The sequence below is a fragment of the Mugil cephalus genome, chromosome 5 (genome assembly GCF_022458985.1).
Source record: "Mugil cephalus isolate CIBA_MC_2020 chromosome 5, CIBA_Mcephalus_1.1, whole genome shotgun sequence".
Classification (NCBI taxonomy): domain Eukaryota; kingdom Metazoa; phylum Chordata; class Actinopteri; order Mugiliformes; family Mugilidae; genus Mugil; species Mugil cephalus.
The window spans coordinates 15,301,655-15,323,271 of record NC_061774.1 but is presented as its reverse complement, the minus strand read 5'-3'; the positions used below and the strand labels follow the sequence as shown (position 1 = coordinate 15,323,271).

General features: G+C 43.7%; 1 protein-coding gene across 1 annotated transcript; it reads right to left on the bottom strand.

Annotated features, from left to right (window-relative positions):
• Nucleotides 1–6,250: 6,250 nt before the first annotated feature.
• Nucleotides 6,251–17,383, bottom strand: LOC125007670 (BTB/POZ domain-containing protein KCTD16-like). Its single transcript, XM_047584403.1, has 2 exons — nt 15,624–17,383; nt 6,251–7,490 (listed from the first exon to the last, which is right to left on the bottom strand). Exons 1-2 carry the CDS (start codon nt 16,444–16,446, stop codon nt 7,039–7,041), a joined length of 1,275 nt encoding a protein of 424 aa, XP_047440359.1. The 5' UTR covers nt 16,447–17,383; the 3' UTR covers nt 6,251–7,038.
• Nucleotides 17,384–21,617: the final 4,234 nt, after the last annotated feature.

Sequence of the window (21,617 nt, the reverse complement as noted above, 5' to 3'; positions counted from 1 at the left end):
GCCCTCATTTTTCCTCCCCCATTTTTTTCTTCTTCTAGTGGACCCTTAGTCTCAGGTGATTCTGAGCATGCATGTACCCTTCATTGTTGTTCTGCACTTCTCCGGTGACCCCCTGCATATTTACATCTGGATTCAGAGTCTCACGGGGGACCGAGGGAACATCGAAGAGTGTGTAGGGCCGGCGCGCACGCACAATCCAGGTAGCACGCTGGCAGAGGCAGGCCCCGAGAGGAGGCGAAAGCGCTGTGTGTTCGTCGTCGTACCTCAGAAGTGGCGCCAGTGCCCTGGAGCCGAGGGAGGAGGTGGGGCGCCACAGAAGTGCAGAAGCAGACTGAGTGGACTCGATGCCTGCTGAAGTCAGCATTATTGACTGACACCTGTCACGGTAGTGTGTGTGCGGGTGGGGTCTAAACAGACAGAAAGCCCTTGACGTTTTTGGCCCTGAAGTGTGTGTGTTCATAAATAAAAGAATACACTCTGCTGCCAGCCTGCAAATTAATCCGACCACCGTGAATTCAGTTACGCTGAAAGTTAAACGATCGTTCTCTAACGACACCGAACCATCGAAATCTGAACGTTTTAACCTTCACGATGACAGATTTCATTCCAGGTGTGCTTCGGACTATTTTTTTATGCATATCAAAATGCTGGAAATGGCATTCTCCCACCTACCCGCAGTTATGTTTTCTGAGATTTGGGCCACTCTCGTGCAAAACAGGGGAGTGGAGTTTGTAAGAGGTGCTCGCATCACGTAAAATTTCTGAAGCGGCCTCTCTTCCAAAGGTTAGGCCTTCCTTTTATTGTGAATAATCTCTTCAGGCGAAAGCAGTTAAACGGAAACCAGTTCACGGCCGAGTACTTGTTTGCCAAAAAATTGCGGCGCCGCTTTTAGGTAAGAGAAAACGTAGGAAAATAAAATACCCATGGCTAAGTTGAATTTAAATATGGGTTAGCCGCACCTTTACGTTTGACAAGTTGAGGACAAAATCGTAAAAAGTGATGGAAAGTCAGAGTTTTAAGGAGGAATATGTGCAGATATAAATGTACTTGCTGATGGTGATTAGCTGTTGGTGATGGTGAACGACGTCAGCCTGCGTTTTGCTTCTACTTCTTTCCGTATTTGCCTTCTAGTCAGGTCCCACCGTTCAGGATATTGCTCCCCCGTATCCTGCTGCTTCTGTGGCGATGAATTTCACCATCATTTTGTCATGTCTTCCCCGGGATTCATTTGTAATCTGTTCCACTGGTATTTCTGCACATTGGACTTGGCAGAATCAGGCCAGAGTGAGACCCCAAATGTACTCCGGAGCTGTAAATTGGCTCCCATTTCTCTAACTATGTCCCGCGGGCTCCCAATGAATACGCTCACAGTATGTAGGTTTAGTATAATCACAGCTCACAGCACAATGCGGCTTGAAAAGGAAATTCGGCCCTGTTGAGAGTCATAAAATTCGATGAAATATACATTTCTCAGCAAATAAAACATGACGTTACGCTAATGGGAAAGCAACGCCCCGGAGCGGTGACGCTGGGATGTAAATATTTCGCTGCAATTAAGTCACCTTCCCATTAACAAGACAAAGAAAGTCTCCGTGGTTACGGCCGCTGAGTGGCAAAAAGTGACAGTTGAACATGGAGATTAGCAGCTTTAGTTTGAATCATAGGCTTTAATGGTGAGTAAATTGTAAAACTGATTAAAAAAAGGTGAAGAGCTGTTGCGCGATTGACTGTACCAACGGATCTGAAAAGCAGTCGGAGATATATTTTTACGAGTATCTTCAACTCCCAAGGAAAGAGAAGTAAATGAATCGCTGCATTAGAACAGCTGGAATCGAGGCACCTCAACTTAAACTACCTGAAACTGAGGCTAATCCGCTTTTCCAGGTTCATACCAGTTCGTTTGGATCATTATCAAGTCCAATTGTCTTTAATTTGGTCTGATAATCTGCATTTTTCCCGGTCTCACTGTATTTACTGATACATTTCACCATGTTTTTGCCACTCAGGGGGGCGTGGCCTCAGGCGACAGTGACATCAATATATAACCTTTATAAATGATTCTGTGGCGAACGCAGTTGACCAGCTGCAAGACTTGTGCATCATCATTATTTGCATTCTTTTTTTTAAAAGAGCTTCACTGCATAAAGAAAAAGTGAAGACGTATGCTTTTACTTTTTTCTTTTTTTCCCTCTTTTTTTAAGATGTCAGACATCAGGGGACCCTAAAAAAAAAACATCTAAAAAACTCATCTAAAATTAGATGAGTGAGAGTGTCCGTGGATATTTATGGAAACATGTTGCAAGCTATACAAGACTCCCTCCACTTGGTGTTTGAGTCATTTTGTTTTTTTCAGTAGAAGCAGACAAATCGCACAATTCATTTTTCTTTTCTAGGCGTCAAACCTGTCAGAAATGATTGTGCACCTGCACTGATGTGTAGCTCCAGTCATATTCCAATTTTGCGAGAAGAAACACCAGCTATCACGGTGTATTTATAAAAGAAAAATAAACAAGAGTCTCTTCCGAAGCTCATACACTAAAGAGCCTAATCCTCATTGTGTGAAAAATGAAATCCTGTTTGCTTGGCTTTACATGATGCTTCTATTATTCCACGTGTAAATAACAGTCTTTTCTGGTCCCCTAATATCTGATAATCGGGGTAATTCTCCCACTCTTGAATCAGGCTTTGCAGTAATTTTCTAATGCAAGGGCTGCAATCAAGCTGTCAGATCTGTCTCCTGCTAAAGAAATCTGCTGTGTGCTCTGCGAGGCCTGCAGGCATCCCAGCCAGATAATTGAGGGCATTTAGCGGTGGCAGCAACGTTTTTGTGATTGAAGATTTAACGTTACTTTGCATCCTCTAGGAGGATGTTGGTTATCGACCGTCTATAAAGACCAGAGGGCCCGGGCCAGGATCTGAAGCTATTGATCTGAAAGGAAACGAACGTTAAGGTGGTTCCCTGGGATAGGCCAGCAAGGTCACCTCGGCGAGATCAGGCCAGGCTGCGCTGAGATGTTGTGTGCATTTGATATGCAAAAACAGATGCACTGATTTTCTATTGAGGTATTAGGATTCAGATTATATGAGGCGAAATGTCATCCAAAACGGATCTGGTTTTCAAAAGACGGGGAAAAGGGGTATTGGATTTCAGACTGAGAGATTTCATGCTGTTGAATGGCAGCCGAGAGAAATAAATATGGGTCCAGGTGCAGAGGAGAGGAGAGGAACTAATTCATTTCGAGCAGTCTCCTTCCAGGTTTTTGCTATTTTATTCTCTGCAGTTGCATTAAAAGTCTGAAGCATTTTTTTATGAGTTTCTCGAAGCCCCATTCACATCCTAACCCATATCTCTTCTGAGCCGAGTAGCAGCTATATGGAGCTAAATAAATTGAGCTTTTTGTAACACATAGTAGAATGATGTCTATTTAACCAGAATTACTGGTTTCAATCTGCATTTATTCTTTAGCTGATGGTGGAGGGGCTATAGGCACATATGTTTATTATCTGGTTGCATAGCATTCCAGCCTAAAGAAGAAATTCACCAAGCCGTAACGAAGCCATTTCCTTGGAACTTGTGTTGGAGGACACTCAGTGTCCCAAGAGAGGTGCAGGTCTACATTTATCATCACACTGGCTGTTTTTTGGGGTTGCAGTGTTACAGTCCCCAAGCCTCGCCGCTTCATACGAAAGCGATGTGGGAACACTGCAGAAATCTAAAAATAGTGCTCTACACTTCTCTTCCCTGTCTTCTCCGGAGGATGAGGCACACATTAAAATGTCAACAAAAAAAAGGATCTATTTCACTTCTTAAATGAATTCAATTTTTTTTTTTTTTTTTTTTTTTTTTTTTGAGTGATGGGCTGGAGACGGGTGCTACAGCCGAGCATCTGAATCTGGGAAATCCATAAATCATCTCTCAGTGGAGAAAGATGTGAATAGGTCTCTGTTCAAGAGGAGAATTGTTTTAAAGGGCTCTGCATCTTATAGCTACACAAATTTGCTAGTACTTAAAAACTTGCCTGCACTTTTTCAAAAAAAATTAAATAAATATTGGTATATAACATAGAGAATGAGCGAACTATTAAAGTATTTGCATTACATTAACTCACAATCGTTTGCACTATTGACGAAATTCAAAGTGTGGCTGAACACTGGGAAGTTGTGCTTTTGTCTCGACATCTCAAGGGTGTAACTAACTTCATTTTTACCGCTAAATGCCTCCAAACAACTCTCCCTTCCTTGGGCAACCTGCAGCCGGTGGGACCTTATGAACCGATACGGAAACATCTGATTGTTTCCTCAGGTTCATATACAATTTAGCTCACCTGACAAACTGACAGGGGTTGTCATTAAGAGAAAGCACAACTTCCCAGTGTTCTGCCACATCGTGAATTCTGTCCATCGGAGAGTTATAGTGATTCAAACACCACAATTTTTTTGTTTTTATGCACAGGCTGATATTTAGTTCTTAAAAGATTAAACAAGTATAGCTAACAGGGCACCCCAATACTCCCCCTTCAATCTAACCGATTACAAATTCTGCTAGTTTGGTAGACTGGAGGTATTGCCTCAGGGACACTAATAACACTAAATCACTATGTGATGCTGAACACAGACTGATTCATAAGGTTATGAACCAAAAAAAAATCTATTCTAAAAAGATCAGGTTTAATCTATAAATCTTAGACCTCAGCAACAGTAAGCATGGCAACAAGATGATCGTCTTGCATCAGCAAGGCCTCTCACAGACACAACTCTCAGAGGCAGGTGTTTCCAAGTGTGCTGCACAAGCTCTGGAGTACACGGAAACGCAGCTTGATTGAGGGCTGGAAACTGAGCACAGCTGACGAAACGAAAGTCACATCAATCTGTATCCCCTTCAAAATCCAAACATGTCCAGCAAGGCCATCTGTCAAGGCCCGGGGTTGAGCTACCAGAGAGAGTAACAGGAAACAAGGCAAGGTGAAGCAAGGTAAAGGTTTCTTGGAGGTCTGGGCTGCAGTGGTTAGAGTGGAGTTTGGGATTTGGTCAGAATTACTGGTCTCATCGCTGAGAATCACAGACAGATTCTAATCCATCATGCGGCACCGTCGGGGAGCCGTCTGACAGTTCCCAAATTTATACTGCGGCATGACAAGGAGCCCAAACATACAGCCAAAGTCATAGGGGACCGTCTTCAATGACAAAAGGAACAAGGAGTCCTGCAACAGATGGCATGGCCCCGACAGAGCTCTGAGCTCAACGTCATGGAGTTCGTTTGGGATTTTGTGAAGAGACGCAGAGGCAGACAACCATCTCCAAGATACTTGGAACAACCTGACAAACGTGAGTCTTTTGGCAACTTAGCATGGCACACAGTTAGCTAGTGACACATCCTACCTCCAGACTATGGGAGCATCACTACTGCAGCAGTAAGCTTTACCTGTAACACCTCATCCTCAAGATCATTGCTGTGCATGCCGTGCATCGCTGCGTAAGCTAATGCTGCATTCCGGACAACATGGACGTCCAGCTTTCTGCCCTAAGTATGATGTGGTACATCTCATCCCGAAGCTGGAGCTACGAAACTCAGTTGCACTAAACCGGATGCACGGACAATGACATCTGTCAAAAATGGCTGCTCGCTGGCTACCTAGCAAATTTAGACATTACAAAAATAAACTGTCCCATCTGTGGTTTAGCAAATATTTGAAAATCAGATTTTAGCCAGGGTGCATTTCTAATAAACTTAACACTTCCCACAACAAAATATACATATTTCATGTCCCCTTTGAGGTTAAATAATTGCTTACCTGAACCTAAGATACCCTGTAAATAAAAGAGATTTGTAGCCAAGCCGGCCTCAAGTTCAATCACCCACAACATTTTTGAGGAGGAGTGGGAGTTACTCTGTTTGGAATACATTTGTTTACATTCCCACTTGTCAATCTGACAGCAAAATAGCTCTCTTATCTTTGCATTTGCTAAGAAGCATACTTCACTTATCTGGTTGCCCTGATTGATTGCAGGGTCATCCTGTCACATTCAGAAGTTTATTTTTTTTTAACGTTTTTCTCGGCTGAAACACACCCTCAGATAATGAAATTCAAATGCCAGGTTCACATCCTGATACAAATTTAGTCTACGCCATACTATTAGTGTAGTTTGGAGTGAATTTTCTACTTGTGCATTTCCGTCTGACTGCAATGAATCACAGTGCAAAGCTGTGCTTACACTGCAAGAGGTAGCAAGAAGGCCCTTTATGATTAAATCCAATTCTAACCCATTTATTTCCTTTTTTTCTTTTTTTTTGCACACGTACAATCAAGGATTAGATCGATATCCATTGGCATTATATACTCTAGCTACACAACATCATCTATCCAACACATAATGACAACATTAGACAAACCAAAAAACAAAAAAAACTTTAACAATGGCAAACAGATCTAGGCAGTGCTTTCCCCGTTTAGTCTCAGTCATGACACCATCATTTTAACCCATCACACCAAACAGTGAATAGAATTCTTTGTCCAATATTGCATAATTATGCTAAAGGTGAAATGACATGCAGTGCTGCAATCAAAGCGTACTAGTAAGTATACGTGTTATTGGTGAAGTATAGTGATACTGCCGTTCGCTAACTCACAGCACCATCTGGGTACATCCATTTAAAAAAAAAAAAAAACAGCTATTGTGGCCGGTTGCACGTACAGTATGGGACAGGTTGATGAACTGAAATGACTGTTGCCCCTGAGGTTGCTTTGTTGTTAGTGATATTGTTGCCTTTAGCACGTCTGTGTGCGATGTAAGCCCCAACAGGAGTAACCTGATTTACACATGTGCGTTATCATACACAACACCGTGCATACGTCACAAATCACCGGCTCCCACTGCCTTGTACTGTGTGTGCTCATCCTGGCAAGAAAGTGGCCACTTTTCTAGTACAGTATGTGCCATAGAGGGTGCAGTGTATTGCAGTTGTTCCCTTGAATGACGGCGACGTGATACTACACTACCAGCGCGCCTGTCTCTCTGTCCTCTCCTTCACACTCATAATTAGAGACGGTACTTTCTCAGGAGCTCTGATTGCCACATGTACTTCCTCTCCGGAAAGCGATCAGGAATCCTAATGCGACGGAAGTCCTGGATGCATTTCTCCAGCTCCTGCTCTGGTGTCATCTTCTCCTTGTTCGCTTTTCTCTTCGCGGCCTCTCGCTCCCGGACCCCGAAGGTCCTCACGCGCAGCCCGTCTGTCTTGCGGCGCATCTCGCCGTGCTGCATCATGTGAGCCGGCCCCTTGGGCATGGAGCGATCCAGCGTCTGGACGTTGGGCCGCCGGCTCACGGGGCCACAGATCACGGTCTCTTGAGGGGAGCTGGCCTCCGACTGGGTCTCGGAGCAGGAGCTGGAGAGGTCGTTGATGGAGGTGCCGCTCTCCCCCTCGCGCTCGCTTTTGTGGCTCTTGCAGCAGCAGTCACAGTGGGAGGACGACCACCGTGAAGGCCCACCTAGAAATAAAAAAAATAAAATAAAAAAATAGAGAGAAACACATTTGTCAGTTGTTTGACCTTTAGCATTAATATAACGGTTAAAAGTGATCAAACAAACGCTGCCACAGCAGCTTTAATGTCACACAAATATCTTCAAACAAATATCAGATGGGTTACTGGCTTTGACATTAAATTGCTGAACCTCAAAGAGCTAGGTAGGGTGCAAATATTGTTCCCTCAGATAAGGAGAGCCCACAAGCTCCATGTAGCTCCCTACAAGGCCTTTCACAGTTTCCAAGGCAAAGTCTCTGAGAAAAGTCAACTTGCTTTGCAATTACAGTTTCCCATTTGAAAGGAAACCTGGCAGCCAAGTTATTTTTGTATTTTCTGACCACTCAAATAAGTCAAAGGTCACTCTCCCAATGTTCATTTGCGAGGACATAATATACAAGTCTGCCTCCAAAACTCTTCTCAATAAACTAGACATCATCTACCACACTGCCATCTGCTGTGTTGTCTTGTGTTACCTATACTCACTTGTCAACTGGGCATCACTTCACCCTCGTAGACTGATCCACTGGTATCGTTTCATCTACAAGACAATCACTGGGCACATCCCTTCGTATTTTAACCCAGAGATCTTCAATGTTTTTCAGGTCAAAGACCCCCAAACTGATGAGATGTTAAGTAGGAACCCCCTACCTACTATAGCTGTTGTATATTAAACTCTGCTTAATGCTACTCATAAATATACATTATTATTATCATTTTGAATTCAAAATTAAGCTATTTAAATAATGCACAGGTCCAAATATGTCTTAACTCTCTGCTCTATATTGGCAGCTTCATCAGTATCTTATGCCCTAGCAGTTACATTAACCTGTTTATCCCAAGAGCCCGCATTTTCTTTGCTAGCGACTGGAGTCGCACATTCATCCCATTCTCCTCTTTCCAAAACAGACTCCCAACAATAATTTGTGATCATTACAGCTGTTTTTAACTTTTGGACCAGCACCAACTCTTTTAGCTCGTACTTTTGTGTTTTTACGTATTGCGTATTGCCCAGCTCGTGACTGTAAATGAGAAATTGTCTTCGATTGACTGACCTGTTTAAATAAAGGTCTCAACCAAATAATCTGTGAAAATGTTTCACACTCTAAAGGTAGGCAATGCGGATAAGCCTCCTTCATCCAGGCCAGGTCAGCGGCGGTGGAGTGAATGGGTGCCGACTCTGAAGTGTCCTGATCTCTTGTCGTGAGCTCTGGATGAGCAGGAGGTGGGTACCAGCAGCAGCAGCAAATGATTTTAGTATAGTCTTTCCTCCTGCACCTTCTTGTTGTCTCATCTCACATCCTCCTACACAGCTAATTATGGACCAGAAATACTGTACAGTTCTGCCCGCTGGCTTGTGAGGTGTTCAAATAAAGATAGCAAACACTGCGCCTGTCTTTCATTTCCGAAAATAACCATGAAGTACGGTCTCATTTAGATATACAAACAAGTGGAAATGTGCAATGTTGAAAACTGCTGTGCTCACTGTATGTAAACAACAGTATATGAGGAATAAACTCGCTGACTCTAGAAGCCTCTTAATGGCTTTTCCCAATGTGATGAAACAGACTCAATAGCAATGATATCTCAGAGGGAGCAATAATTTGTCCATTACCTCCTTCCAGAGCATGCACCAATTTGAACTGATCTGAGTTCATGGGGGATTTTAACCTCTCTGCACAGACTGTAATAATGACCTTATCTCTGGCTCGATGATTGCATTGAGCTGATAGTGAGAGAGTCGCTAACAGCTTTTTAATGGCTAATCCATGGGTAAAGAGGCCAATCAGCGCACCAATTTTCCCCCCGCAGAAAATGAATCTCGCTGAATCCGGCAGACGAGCCGCACCGGGCAAATGGATGCAGGCGTTTTAGTGAGGAGGATCGAGAGGAGGAGGCTGAGGATTGTTTTTAAAAGGGTGGATGCTGGAGTCCGGAGGGGCAACCCGTTTAGGAAACTAGCCAACACCCAGTAATAGCGGCATAAAAATTTCAAGCCATGCAAGGAAGGGGAGAATGAGCTGTATTAAATCTTGTGAGAGGCTGAGAGGCATCTAGGCTTTCATTCGGTTTGTCTTAATGGAGCACGGGCGTTGACGTGGCTGTTGCCATATACTCCACAATGCGAAAACTAATTTGTGGGTGAAGTGGTATAACGTCAATCTCTGATGTCTCTATCAAAGGGAAAAAAAAAAAAAAAAAAACAGGAACCAACTAATAGCTTTGTCCGGAAGCAAAGTCATTCTCTTGCACATTTAAACAAGTGGGCGTGTGTGCGATACACTTTGGTATCTTTTCAGGGAAGCCATTGATTGTAATGTGTTTTCTCAGATCCATAGAGCCTGTCTAAGAGATCATATTCCAGCCACATTAAAAGACTAGAGCTGGTCTTCAGACCGGGCCTGGGCGGTGTCTGCACTTCTCATAAATAACACAGGGAGAGGGAGTCGAGTTCTGCACAGAGCATGGAGGCATGCGGGCGTGTCACAGGGGGGGGTGTCCTCAAACTAATGAAAGCACGGATCTCGGTTTCATGCCTTCGAGAGGCCGGCTTTACAGAGCTTCAGCTGCACGTACATTAGGCTGAAACGAGCTCTTAAATGGTAGGAAAGTAGGACGTGACAAGGACTGAAGGCAGAGTGAACTCAAAATGTCAGTGGGTTTCTTGCCAGACGTTAGTGGATTTGTTTTTTTTTTATCCGTGCTCCGAAAACTGACTCATCAAAGGTATCTGACAGCGGCTGCTTTAACTTCCAGGGCCAGCGCCGAGCTCCAGTCCTGTAATCTGAGAGACGTTCTGCACAATCACGAGAGGCAAGGAAATAAATGAAAAGGAACAAGAAAGGCTCATCACGCGGCAATTTCGCCACGTTATTACACGTAAGGGGGGCAGAAACCCAATTTATTTCATGTTGTGACCCAAAGCTGTCTGTTCCGCAAATTTGAATCTTAGCGGGGATGTGAACTGTGCCCTCAATCTAAATGAATGAAAAATAATTTTCTGATCACGAAACAGCGCGTTACACCCGAGCCGTCTGGGTCACAGAAAAACACTCAATTTGTGAATTTTCGAAATGAACGTCTGCTTTATTCACTTTGCTATATTTACCCAAACGCAGCATCACCCAGTGAGACCGGCTGCTATAAATGATCCGGAAGTGCTTTAATCTCTCCATGGCTTTGGCACAATAACATTTCCTGACCTAGATTTCGATTGTGGAGGAAACAAAATAGGGAGAATCATCTTGGCTAAAAATGCTACTTGTGCCGGGGACAATATGCGTCGGGGGACTAAAACTCAGACAGTTCTACCAGAGACTCAGATTTTAAACTCACTCTCATATCCTCTAGCTCCCATGTCCCGCTACATAAAACAGTTTTCCCTCTTCCACTGCTTCAGGAAGAGTCAGGTTTACATGCTTGTTAACTCACAAATTAGGCCAACGTGTCCTTGCAGCATAACAAAAAAAAAAGAAAAAAAAAAGGCTTGTCTTGCAAAGGCAGTGACCGTCCTTACAGGGACAAGGAAATCCATTTCACTAAGATAGTCTTATTTGCTCTGAAAGTATCACTTCAGCAGTTTGTGAGCGGCCTCACTGATGGCGACGACTACGTTTCCTCTTGCCGGCTACAATGGTGTCTGTAATATCTGCGTACACTTGAATTTATCAATATTAATTACCTTCAGCCGTCTCCTGATCCGCAGATTGAAACTTCTATCAGCCTCTTCCTGACCCCGGAAACCACCACCACCACCACCACCACCACCATCACCATCCCCCCCACCCCCACCCACCCACCACCCCCCACCCCCGAGCACTGATAAAGCAGGATGAGGCCGGGAGAAGGCGAGAAGGTGTCCCCAGTACTCGCAGGGCCCTTGGCGTCCCCTGAATGATGGCCTGGGGAGGTTGGAGGAGCTGATTCTGTTCCTCGCCCTGTCAAGCTGGCTCCGGTCAAAGAGTGACGTCTGGGAAAGTGCAAGTACCCGGTAACAAGCAACCAACTTTATCAACTGGGTACGTACGTTGCCGCTAATTTCTTTTCTTTTTTCTTTTCTTTTTTTTCTTACAAGGGTCTCCTCCCGCATGCTAACAGAGGGGATCCCCTTGTCTTCTGAAAACACTCAGTCCTGTCCGTAATGTGAAGAGTCTCACGTCCAAGTAGCCATTAAGTGTCTCTAGAGGAGATCATTAAGGTGTTAGGTGTCAGACAGAGCGAGCTGATATACCTGTTCTCCAGCAGCTTCACGGAGCAGAAATAGCAGAACCAGGGACAGAAATAACCCGGCGTTTAAACGACGGCTGGATAATCCCTTTAGAATGGGAACCAGGCTGATCTTTCAAAGGAAGATACCAGATGTTTTTTCCTTAAATTGATGTCTTTCAGGACTATTTATGTGAGTGGTAAATGTGTTAGTTAGAGGTTATATAGTGCTTGTGTCTCGATGTCACTGAACTCGCTGAAAAAGCAACACGAATTCATCTTGGTTTGTGGAATCCAATAAAACAAACCAGTACAAACCTCTGAACACTTTTAGCGAGATTTAGAACAAGCAGCGTGATTCAGGGCCCGCTGCTTGAAACAACGATCGATTCCAGAGGCGATACTTTCCTTTTGCATCTGCACCTTTTCAATAAACTCAGATTAACTTCCAAGGTGGGCCAGATTGTCGACTAAAGTAGTGCACAAGGGTTCTGTAACTAGTGGAAGAAAAAATAAAATAGAATAGCACGAGCACACACACACACGCGCGCCTCGGCTTACTTCTGACTATTTTTCTGCCCAGGTGCTCTTTAAGAGGAGTTATTCATGGGAACACCATCCATCTCCTGAATGCATTGCCAATCCATCCAGACTCCAACCAGGCTCTGTGGGAGCCCGGGGACGGCCCAATCTCTGCCTCCATTACACCAAAGCAATTGATTACTTTCCCCCCTCCGTTTCTCCCTGCCGCTTTTCAGCCATTGTTCAGTTGCCATTATGGTCACACATCATCTCATTCGTGGCCCAAATGAAGACTGCACAGCTATATGAACGGAGCACACCTGGCAGCTATAATCATTCTCCATTTTTACTGTACATGTCTCCCATTTTGACCTGGTACTCGGCTCGGCTCTTTCAAAGTGGGTAAGATGAAACCGCCGCCTGTGATGTTAACACTCCCAGAGTTCAATGACGATTTGCTCTGCTGCTCTGCTGATGTGGAGGCAGAACATTTAAAGCGGGTTATAATGGTATTTTCCTAGTCCTCGCCCATGAAAGCCCTCCCGTTGTAAAATATGAATCGCCTTTAAAATAGGTTGCAGTTTGTCTTCCAGCGGACGGCTGGAGACGAGGAAATATTTTGGGATCACAGATTGCTTTTTAATTAGCCAACGCTGTCCTCTTTCCCCAGAGATAATTAGCAATAAGGAGATAGGTCCCAAACGATAGCTGCGAGGTTAGAGTTGTTAATCGCTACAGCGATAATGTCGTGGCCGCAGATTGAGAAATCAAACGTCGCCATCCTGCTGAACAACCTAGATTTAGATGTGACGAATAACTCGACAGGATCCCCTACTAGTAAATAAAACCACTTACAGGAAAAACAAGGAAAAGTTACACAGAGAATGGTCACGGTGACTTACTATTTTATCTTTCCACAGCACAATTGCAGTCTAAATTTACATTTTAAGTGTTTCTTACTTCATAATTTTGGCAACTTATCTAATGATTCTGACTTTTGGATGTCAGAATGCGGACGCATTTTGACTAATGCAACATGCTGCAGAGACGGGATCCTCTGTACCTCCTGACCATGCAGCTCCTGATCTGATCTATTCACTAGTCTAACCCGATCGCCAGTTTTGATGCATTTCTCTCTCGTTCAGCTGTTTATTCAAAAGGCGAAGAAGTCATACTTGGTTAAATGCAGCTAAATTCATCATAGCCAACAGATGCAAAAGCCCTTTCTCGTAATGAATGCCCAGACAGCGTGGCCTCCTGTGGAGAGCGCCCTTTCGCTGAAAGTGTAATTTGTTTAAGTCTGCGGAGAAACAGCAGGCTCTGCGGGGCAGGAGAGGATGATGATTACAGAAACAAAAGTGTATTAACAGAATGAGGGAAAGAATTCCCCTGGGCGTTAATACAAATGATACCGTGTTGGCAAAATTATAAATATCCACTGTGTGATGCTGGTATCAGAGCAGCTGCTTAAAACAAGGGACACATTTAAGCATGGATGTCAACAAGAAACTGACAAGCTGGAAGAAAGTCTCAATGGATTGTGCTTTTTAGACTCTACCCCTGGCATTTTCACTAGCTTTGGATGGTGGGGGGGTATAAAGAGAGCGGTGAAATGTTCTGCTGACAACAACAAACAATGATAAAGCACATCTGTTTCACGTCACCCCCAAAGGTGCACTTGTCTACATGGGTTCTTAGTTTAGGACTACCTGCCCTAGGCCAGCCAGTGTCCCACATTCAGAATCAGGTTGCGGATTAGTTTTCAAAGTGGATGAGAGCTGGTGGGCCGCTGTGAAGCAAGGGCTCTCACGCCTGTCTGCATTTGATGCGTCTATCCATCATCCTGACTAGGCCTCTGTCTCGTCATGCCTGCGATATATATGTGAGCGTTTCCTGTCACCTTTACCTTGTCTGCTCCCTCCTAATGAAAACCCAGTGTCTCGCTCTTCTGCGTCTTCCCACCCCAATTTTTTAATTTTTTATTTTTTTTACCTCTACGCTCCCTCGGACTCAATGAACTTTCCTGTCTGATCCTTACTTTAATCTATTTTTGCTCCCTCTCGCTTCTTTCTGCCTCAGTTCCTTCTTCACATATCCAGGTCTCATGCAACTTTTACTCCCTCATCCCTCCTGATCAGCCGCTCCCTCTCTGCTCCATCTGCTTGCCTCCCTTTTCTTCACTTCCTCTCAGCTTGCTTCCTTTAATTCCCTCCATCTTCTCCTTTCCTCTCTGCGCTCTTATTGCTCTGCAGCGTCTTTCCTTTCATGCTGTACTTGCTGCAGTTTCTCATCCCCCGTCTCATCCCACCGACTCGTACGCCTTCTCCTACTGTCCTATCACTTTGTCCTCGGGCGATGTCTGTTAATGGGGAAAGGGGTGAACACCTTCTCCATATGTTATGCCCCAGAACATTTAATGACTCAGGAAAATCCTTCCTGGCTGGATGTTCATTCGTGTTAAGGCGGACCTCTCTGTCATAATTAGCCTGAATTAACAACGCTATTAGCAAATCATATGTCATGTCTCCCTCAGTCTACCCTCTTGCGCCTCCAACCTTGACCCATTAACTGGGGTTTCTCCAGCTTTTCTAAAGGGAGTCATTCAGAATAACGAACAAAGTGCTTTTTAATTGGCCATATGGCACAACTCCTTCCCCTGCAAAGGAATGAGCCATACTTGCAGCTAATTAAGTAATGTGCTGATGAACAAACTTTATCTCCAAGTTTAAAAAAAAAAAAAAAAAAAAAAGGCAAAGCTGATTGGAGGGAACGCAGGGCATTTATGTGACTATTTTTTCCTGCCCACTGGTGCTGTATTATTCATAACCCATCGGCTGTCAGAATCCAAGGGAGAGAGCTGTGTTCACACATGACGCATGTGTACTTGAAGTGTAGCAGCATCGTGACTCAACTCCCCGTGGGCCCGTGGGCAAGTTTTTACTCTCATATCAGGCCAAAAAACACAAGTTTGAAATCATCCACTGCAAGAAATGCAAAGGTTGAGGATGAGGCTCCAACCCAACCGTGCCTCCTGGTGGAGTGAGCGAACACAACCCTCCCCTTTCTGCACATCACCTGGCAGTCTCTGGAATTAAATTAGATGCGATTTAGAAAAATGTCAATGCCGAACTTTTATCACTTAGAAAGAAAACAGCCGTTCTGGTTGACGTTATACCACACAGATATGTTCCCTGAATGTGGCTGTTTGTGGAAGGGAGGGGCACTTGCTAATTATCTTCTTTTATCTATTATTAGTTTACATTTGCTGGCGTTTAATTTTCACTTGGTTGATTCATTATTACCCCCTGAAGGTCAAAAAGCCTCCATTTAAATTCACATTCCTTTTAAGAGTGGGAATAAATCGTCACTCACGGTAGAAGATGTACTGTGCGTAATTGGACCAAACCCTGTCATCCGCGTAATGACCGATGGAGGACGCGGTCAGGGACGTATTGCAGGCCACAATGTGAAAGCCGCTCTCTGACAGCATGTCAAAAGCTCTCTCCAGGTGCCTGAACTTGAGGTAAAACCTGGACGTGTATCGATCGGGTGGTCTGTCCGTATCCCTGTTCTCATTCAGGGCGTCTCCAAACACTTCTTTCGCCAAGCCAATCCTGCTGCTGATGAAGATTCTCGGCAACTTTTTGCCTTTGGAATCAGTTTGACTCTCTCTGGCTCCCGCGGCACAAACTCCTTTGTAAGCCACCGTGATATAGCCATACCTCCTGTCCAAGGAGTAAGAGGGGTAAAACCTCTGGTCGCTGCCTTGCGAGACATCGTCGAAATCACTGTGGTACAAGTCGTCTGGAAGGAGTTTTGACTCATCCGATGACAAAAGTTTGACCAAATCTGGTAGCTGGAAGTATTCCGCTTCTCTTTTTAACCTCCCTCTCTCGGGAAAGTGATCAGGGAGGACAACTTGCTTGTCTCTAAGGTAATCCAATATATAACGGAACAGAAAGCCATCTCTGTCAATAAAATATCGCCCTCTGAGGTCCCGGGACAAGTCATTTGAAGACCCCTTCTTGTTAGAGAACAGCTTCCCAAGTAAGGAATTTGGAAAGCTTGTCAAGGTGGCATGACGAGTGTAATACACCTGTCCACCCACGTTGAGCTCAATCACATCCGACGGAGGGGTTTGCACCGAGCTTTGCTCTTTAGCAGGTTGCGTTTTGCAATTTTCGCTCAATGCCATATTTTGTTTTTCTTACACGAAATCCGAGTCTTGATCGCGGAGCGCAAACGTCCCAGAAGTTCAGGATGTGGGGTGTAGCTGCATGGTGCCGATGCGCTCAGACCCAAAGCATAGCCTTGATTCAAGCTGCAGTCCTCTCATCCAGTGTTTCATGACAGAACAATCCCAAGGTGTGTCTACAGTATATCCTTTAACCCCGTGCGTAAATGTGCCTGCCCACGGTGCATCCTTTTTGAACGGAATCGATTATCATAACCGGCATCATGTTACACACATCCACTGTGATGGGTCGTCAGTGGGACTTCAAAGAAATATAATCCTCACTTGACTCTGAAAAATTCCCACCGTCACAAAAAGTAAAAGCATCTCTAATCAAGTTTTCTGTGAAGAGACTCGACCTTTTTGCATCTTGCTCCTAGTTCAACCACATAAGCCCTAGATAAACTAAAAAAATAAAATAAAATAAAAAAATGCGCAAGCCCCTCTTTCATCCTGCAACTCAGCGTCGCTCCTGACTACTGGGATACTGAGACATACTCAGAGGATGCTCTCGGAGAGGAGGATGGAAGCGGTACTCCTGCGCGCTCCCATCTCTCTAAACTGCTGAGTGCGGAAACGACTGGACTGGCAGAAGGTTTAAGATAATGTTGCTCCAAGCTGTGCAGGAGGGAGAGGGGGAAAAAAACGTCCCGTGAAGTAATGCCTTACATCATCTTAAAGGAAAATGTCATTTTCAGTCGATAACGCGCGCTGATGGGGATGCATCTGTGCAGATTTTCTTTTTCACGAAATTGTGATCTGGCCACGGGCGATGTGCAGCTGGCGACGAGGATCCAGGTCTAATGCAGTTTTAACAGCCCAGCGTTGCGGGTATTAATCCCTTCTTCCGAGTCTCCACAGAGGCTTTCGCATTTACATTTAACGCTTTAAGCTGACGCGCTTATCCCGAGAGACCGGCGCGGGGTTGTGTGCCAGTGCCTTGCTCAAAAACTCATCAGCTGTGACAACTAGGTGAAACAAATCTGGTGATCTGCACGGTACTCCTCCTTACTCCCCCTTTCAAACACTATAATATTTTTAAAAAATCAATTAACTAAACAAAAATAAAAATGGAAGCAACACTCTTCTGTATCTGACTCAACATTGAGGCACCAGTGTCACTTTTTTTTCGCCCAGAATACTGTGAGTCGATATGAAAACTGATCTATTCGCCATTGATTTGAACGAGCGGATTCTCTTTTCAGCACCGCGGACAGATCTCAACAAACTCCAACATCACTGCTGCTTCACGCTCCATCCGCTCTATATAAGCGGATACGTTTGAAAATGCATTAGTTAATAAGGATTGATTTATTTATTATGATGTTACCCAAACATAATGCATCAATATGAGGACCTTTTGATTTGAGCGCATGTTCAATGCAGATTTGCCAACAGTTTTATGGGGGAATCTCATGAAGACAGTCCCTCATTACTGAGTCACTCATTCTGGATTATAACAGTGGGGAGACAGTGGTCTGGGACTTGTAGCTGTAGCAGTGAATTTGTCATAGGGCCATCAGCATAGACTAATGTGAAGCCAAGCAGTGCACGATGGAAAATCCAGTTTGCATGAAGTGAGATGCCAGAATCAAGTCGAGGACTGACAATCCATAGCATCATGCATTTTTATGTAGGTCACAAGCTTGAGCTGTATGTACAACAACACAGTATGTGCGAGAACAAAGTGAAAACAGGACTCCCAGTAATATGTGGGACGACCCGCATCAACACTAACACCTGCCCGAGCTCCAGACTGTTTTGTATCCCATGTTTGCTTTTCACCTTGTTTGTTTGTTTTTTTGTGCGTGTGTGTTTTTTGAAAGCGCGTTGTAATAAATCAGAGGCTTTTATTGCTGCGGTGCTGAGAGAAGGCGTTGATGATGGGAGAGCACCCTTGACTCGTGGTTTTGAGGAGGCAGCGGTCACGCTTTACCCTGTTAATTCAGAGTATATTGTGCTGGAGAGGGGTTGCTAAGCAGCCGCAGGGGACTGAGTGGGATTCAAACAGTGGGGATTTAGAGCCACACTGAGCACACTGAGCTCATTTTCTGTGACGTGAGGTTTTGCCGCTTGCATTATAAACGATATTTGAATGTTTTGCGGATTGCGCGACTTAAGTCTAGATGTACCACTGTAGATAAGGAAGGACACCGTCAGTGTGCTCGGTGTAGCGGTTTGTTCATAAAGTCAGACACTGGATTTGTCTGGCTGTGTAACTCAGAGCACGTTCACCTGAGTTTTCTTGGGGATTGTTCTCTTCCCCACGTGTGCAATAAACTCTATTTGTTCTCCACATCCCTCATCCTGTCGTTAGAGATAATTTTTTTCTGGCTCATGTTTTCACATTATTTCCTGTTCACGCTCAGCTCCCGGGTCAGATCCTATCTTTTGGAAGGGGTTGAATTTCATGCAAATTCAGCACGAACCATGTAAGACAATACGGCTCCCAGATGAGCTTGAAAGTGACTGTATGTGCTGTAACATTAAATTGTCAGCTGTGGGATTTGCACGCCCTCTGCATTAATAAATCCAGAGGCAGGTAAAGTCACAGCACATGCACAAAAGAGTACCTTGCAAATAAGAAATGGATTTAAAGGAATTCTCAAATGATTTTATGTGGAAACGTACAGACATGTCAGTGATTTTTTTTTTCATCTAAAGGGGAAAAAATCCACAACGCAGTGTTGTGCAGCACTGAAAGCAACACATAATACGGGTCCAAAATTATCCGGATGCACACACACACACAGCCTCCTGTGGCCTATTTTTCTCTTCCTTTGCTCACTTTTCATCCACTCATACTTCTACAGATTAAAGAGACAGAAGTGTGAAACTCAGTGGGTTGAGAAACAAAAGTAGTTTTTTTTTCTTCAGAATTTGCTGCCTCACAACAGTGCAGGTTTTTATGTAAAGTCGTAAAATATCCCCACATCTTCTCCTTGAGTTCTCCTTCAAGCTTCATGCTACATTAGAAAATGAGCATTTCCCTTACTAGTGGTTGGGCAAGCAGGATAATTATAGGCCACCAGTTAATAATCGCACCATAATAATTCATTGTTTACGGGTTTTTCAGTGGCATTGACTCACAGTGTCTCCTTGCGGCCACTGGAGGGCGGTGTTGTGATTAGACAAATAAGGAAAGTACAGGAAACATTAGTTTGATCCATCTGACCAAAGATCAGAGAACTCAGCAGCAGTTGTTGTTGCACACACAAACTTCCACAACATTTAGGAGGCTGGGACAGAAGAAATCACCCCAGATTTACTTTGATCCCTGTGAAAACACAGGACATCTCCATGGATCAAGGAGACATCACGTCGACATGGATGTGAACCAGAAGTTGTTCATGTGACCTGTTTCAAGACTTTGACCTCACTGGGCCCCCCTCAGTCTTTCTGACCACCCCGGCAGACGTCACTCTGCTTGTGGATGTAAGCTCAGATATGGACATGAAGATAAAAATAAGTCGTGTGTCAAGAATATTAGTTTAATCTCTCAGTTATAATGCACGTAATGGCACCCTGTTAAATAACACAGCAGTAACACTGTGTTACACAAGGGCAGGATGCACATGAGTAAGCGCTGGTTTGTTTGTTGATTGTTAACTGTGACATAAAACATGATTGAATTCACATCCACGCCCAAACATGAACTGAAACAGAGGATAGTTGTGTAATGTATGAATAAGCCTTTCACAATTATATCTTACGCTGTAATAAAGTTTTGCATGAGGTACCTATGCTCAGTAGCGCTTAAAACCGCATCATTTCATCTCTACGTGTCATTATTTGGTGTTATATATTCCAATACAATCTTGATTCTTTGCTATTTTCCACAAATAGAAGTAAAAAAAATAATAAAATAACATGAATATGAATTTGTTATAGTTATCACAAATTACTGCAATTGTTCATATATGTCTTCGGATAATTGATTGTCCTCAGTTTTTCCCCTTGAAACTCATCCGGACAAAGCCACAGGGCCAGTGAGACTTTCTTAAGTTCCCCATGCCAGGTAATAAATGCAGGCAGTTGAGAGATCTTGCAGTCTCATTAGCCCACACTTATGTAATAAGTTAGGGCTTAGATTTCAACCATTTTAACTTTGTACCTTATGCCGTTTCCATTCAATATGGTGGCAGTAAAGATTAGGCATTATTTGGACAGCCTCTCTTTGTCCATGCAGACACAATAAACCAACTTGTAAATTCAGTTCCTGATCCACCCAGTTTTGGACTGAGGCCTCACAAATATTGTGGGCGGGTGGCTGTCATTAATTAAAATTGTTGTTTAAAATAGTTTACACGTCTTTTTTCTTCACCTGCTTCTAACTTAATGTCTTAGGAATTTTTTTCAGAGTCACAACTGGCGCGTCTCTGAAAGTTCATGTAAACAGAGGGACCAGAATAAGAGGTAGGGCGTCATATACCTGACCAAAAAACAAATAAATAAATCATTACTATATATATATAGTAAAGGCAATATATGCATCAACAATCATGTAAGTTGTTAGACATGAATGTGTTAACATGCGTGTTATTAGACTTAGACTTAGACAGACTTTAATGATCCACAAGGGAAATTACTTTGTCTCCGTAGCTTTGTTCCATATAAAAGTAAACACAAAAAAAGACTAAATGAAATGAGATAAGATTAAAGTAATAAAAAAAAGTGTAATCAAAAAATATACAGAATTAGCTCTTACTGCTGCTGTTATGTTGATTTTGTGTTATGTTGATGCCTGTGTATGTTTTTGTACAAGCTACTGGACACTCGAATTTCTATTCTATTCTATTCTATTCTATTCTATTCTATTCTATTCTATTCTATAGGACTTTGTTGTGAACCTACTGGTCCTCAGTTCAATTTTCATATCCACGTGTAAGCATGCAAATGACAATAAAGTTACATTAACTTTAACATCCAGCGTGACGGGTTCTCAGTTCTGCCAGTTCTGCATATTATTTCATTATTGGTTATCACAAACGACTGCGATTGTTCATTTGTCGTTGTATAATTGATTATCCTCAGTTTTTTCCCCTTTAAAACTCGTCCTGAAAGTTTGCCTTTTATCTCCAGGGGATGAGCTGCAGGTACCCGGTGCGGCCGGCAGGAGGCAGGGCTGCACC

What these genes read in the sequence shown, in the direction of transcription:
- LOC125007670 (XM_047584403.1), bottom strand. Translation starts at nt 16,446, where the DNA reads ATGGCATTGAGCGAAAATTGCAAAACGCAACCTGCTAAAGAGCAAAGC. An exon ending in CGCACAGTACATCTTCTACC is followed by an intron (nt 7,491 to 15,623) that starts GTGAGTGACGAT and finishes TTTTATTTCTAG; the next exon opens with GTGGGCCTTCACGGTGGTCG.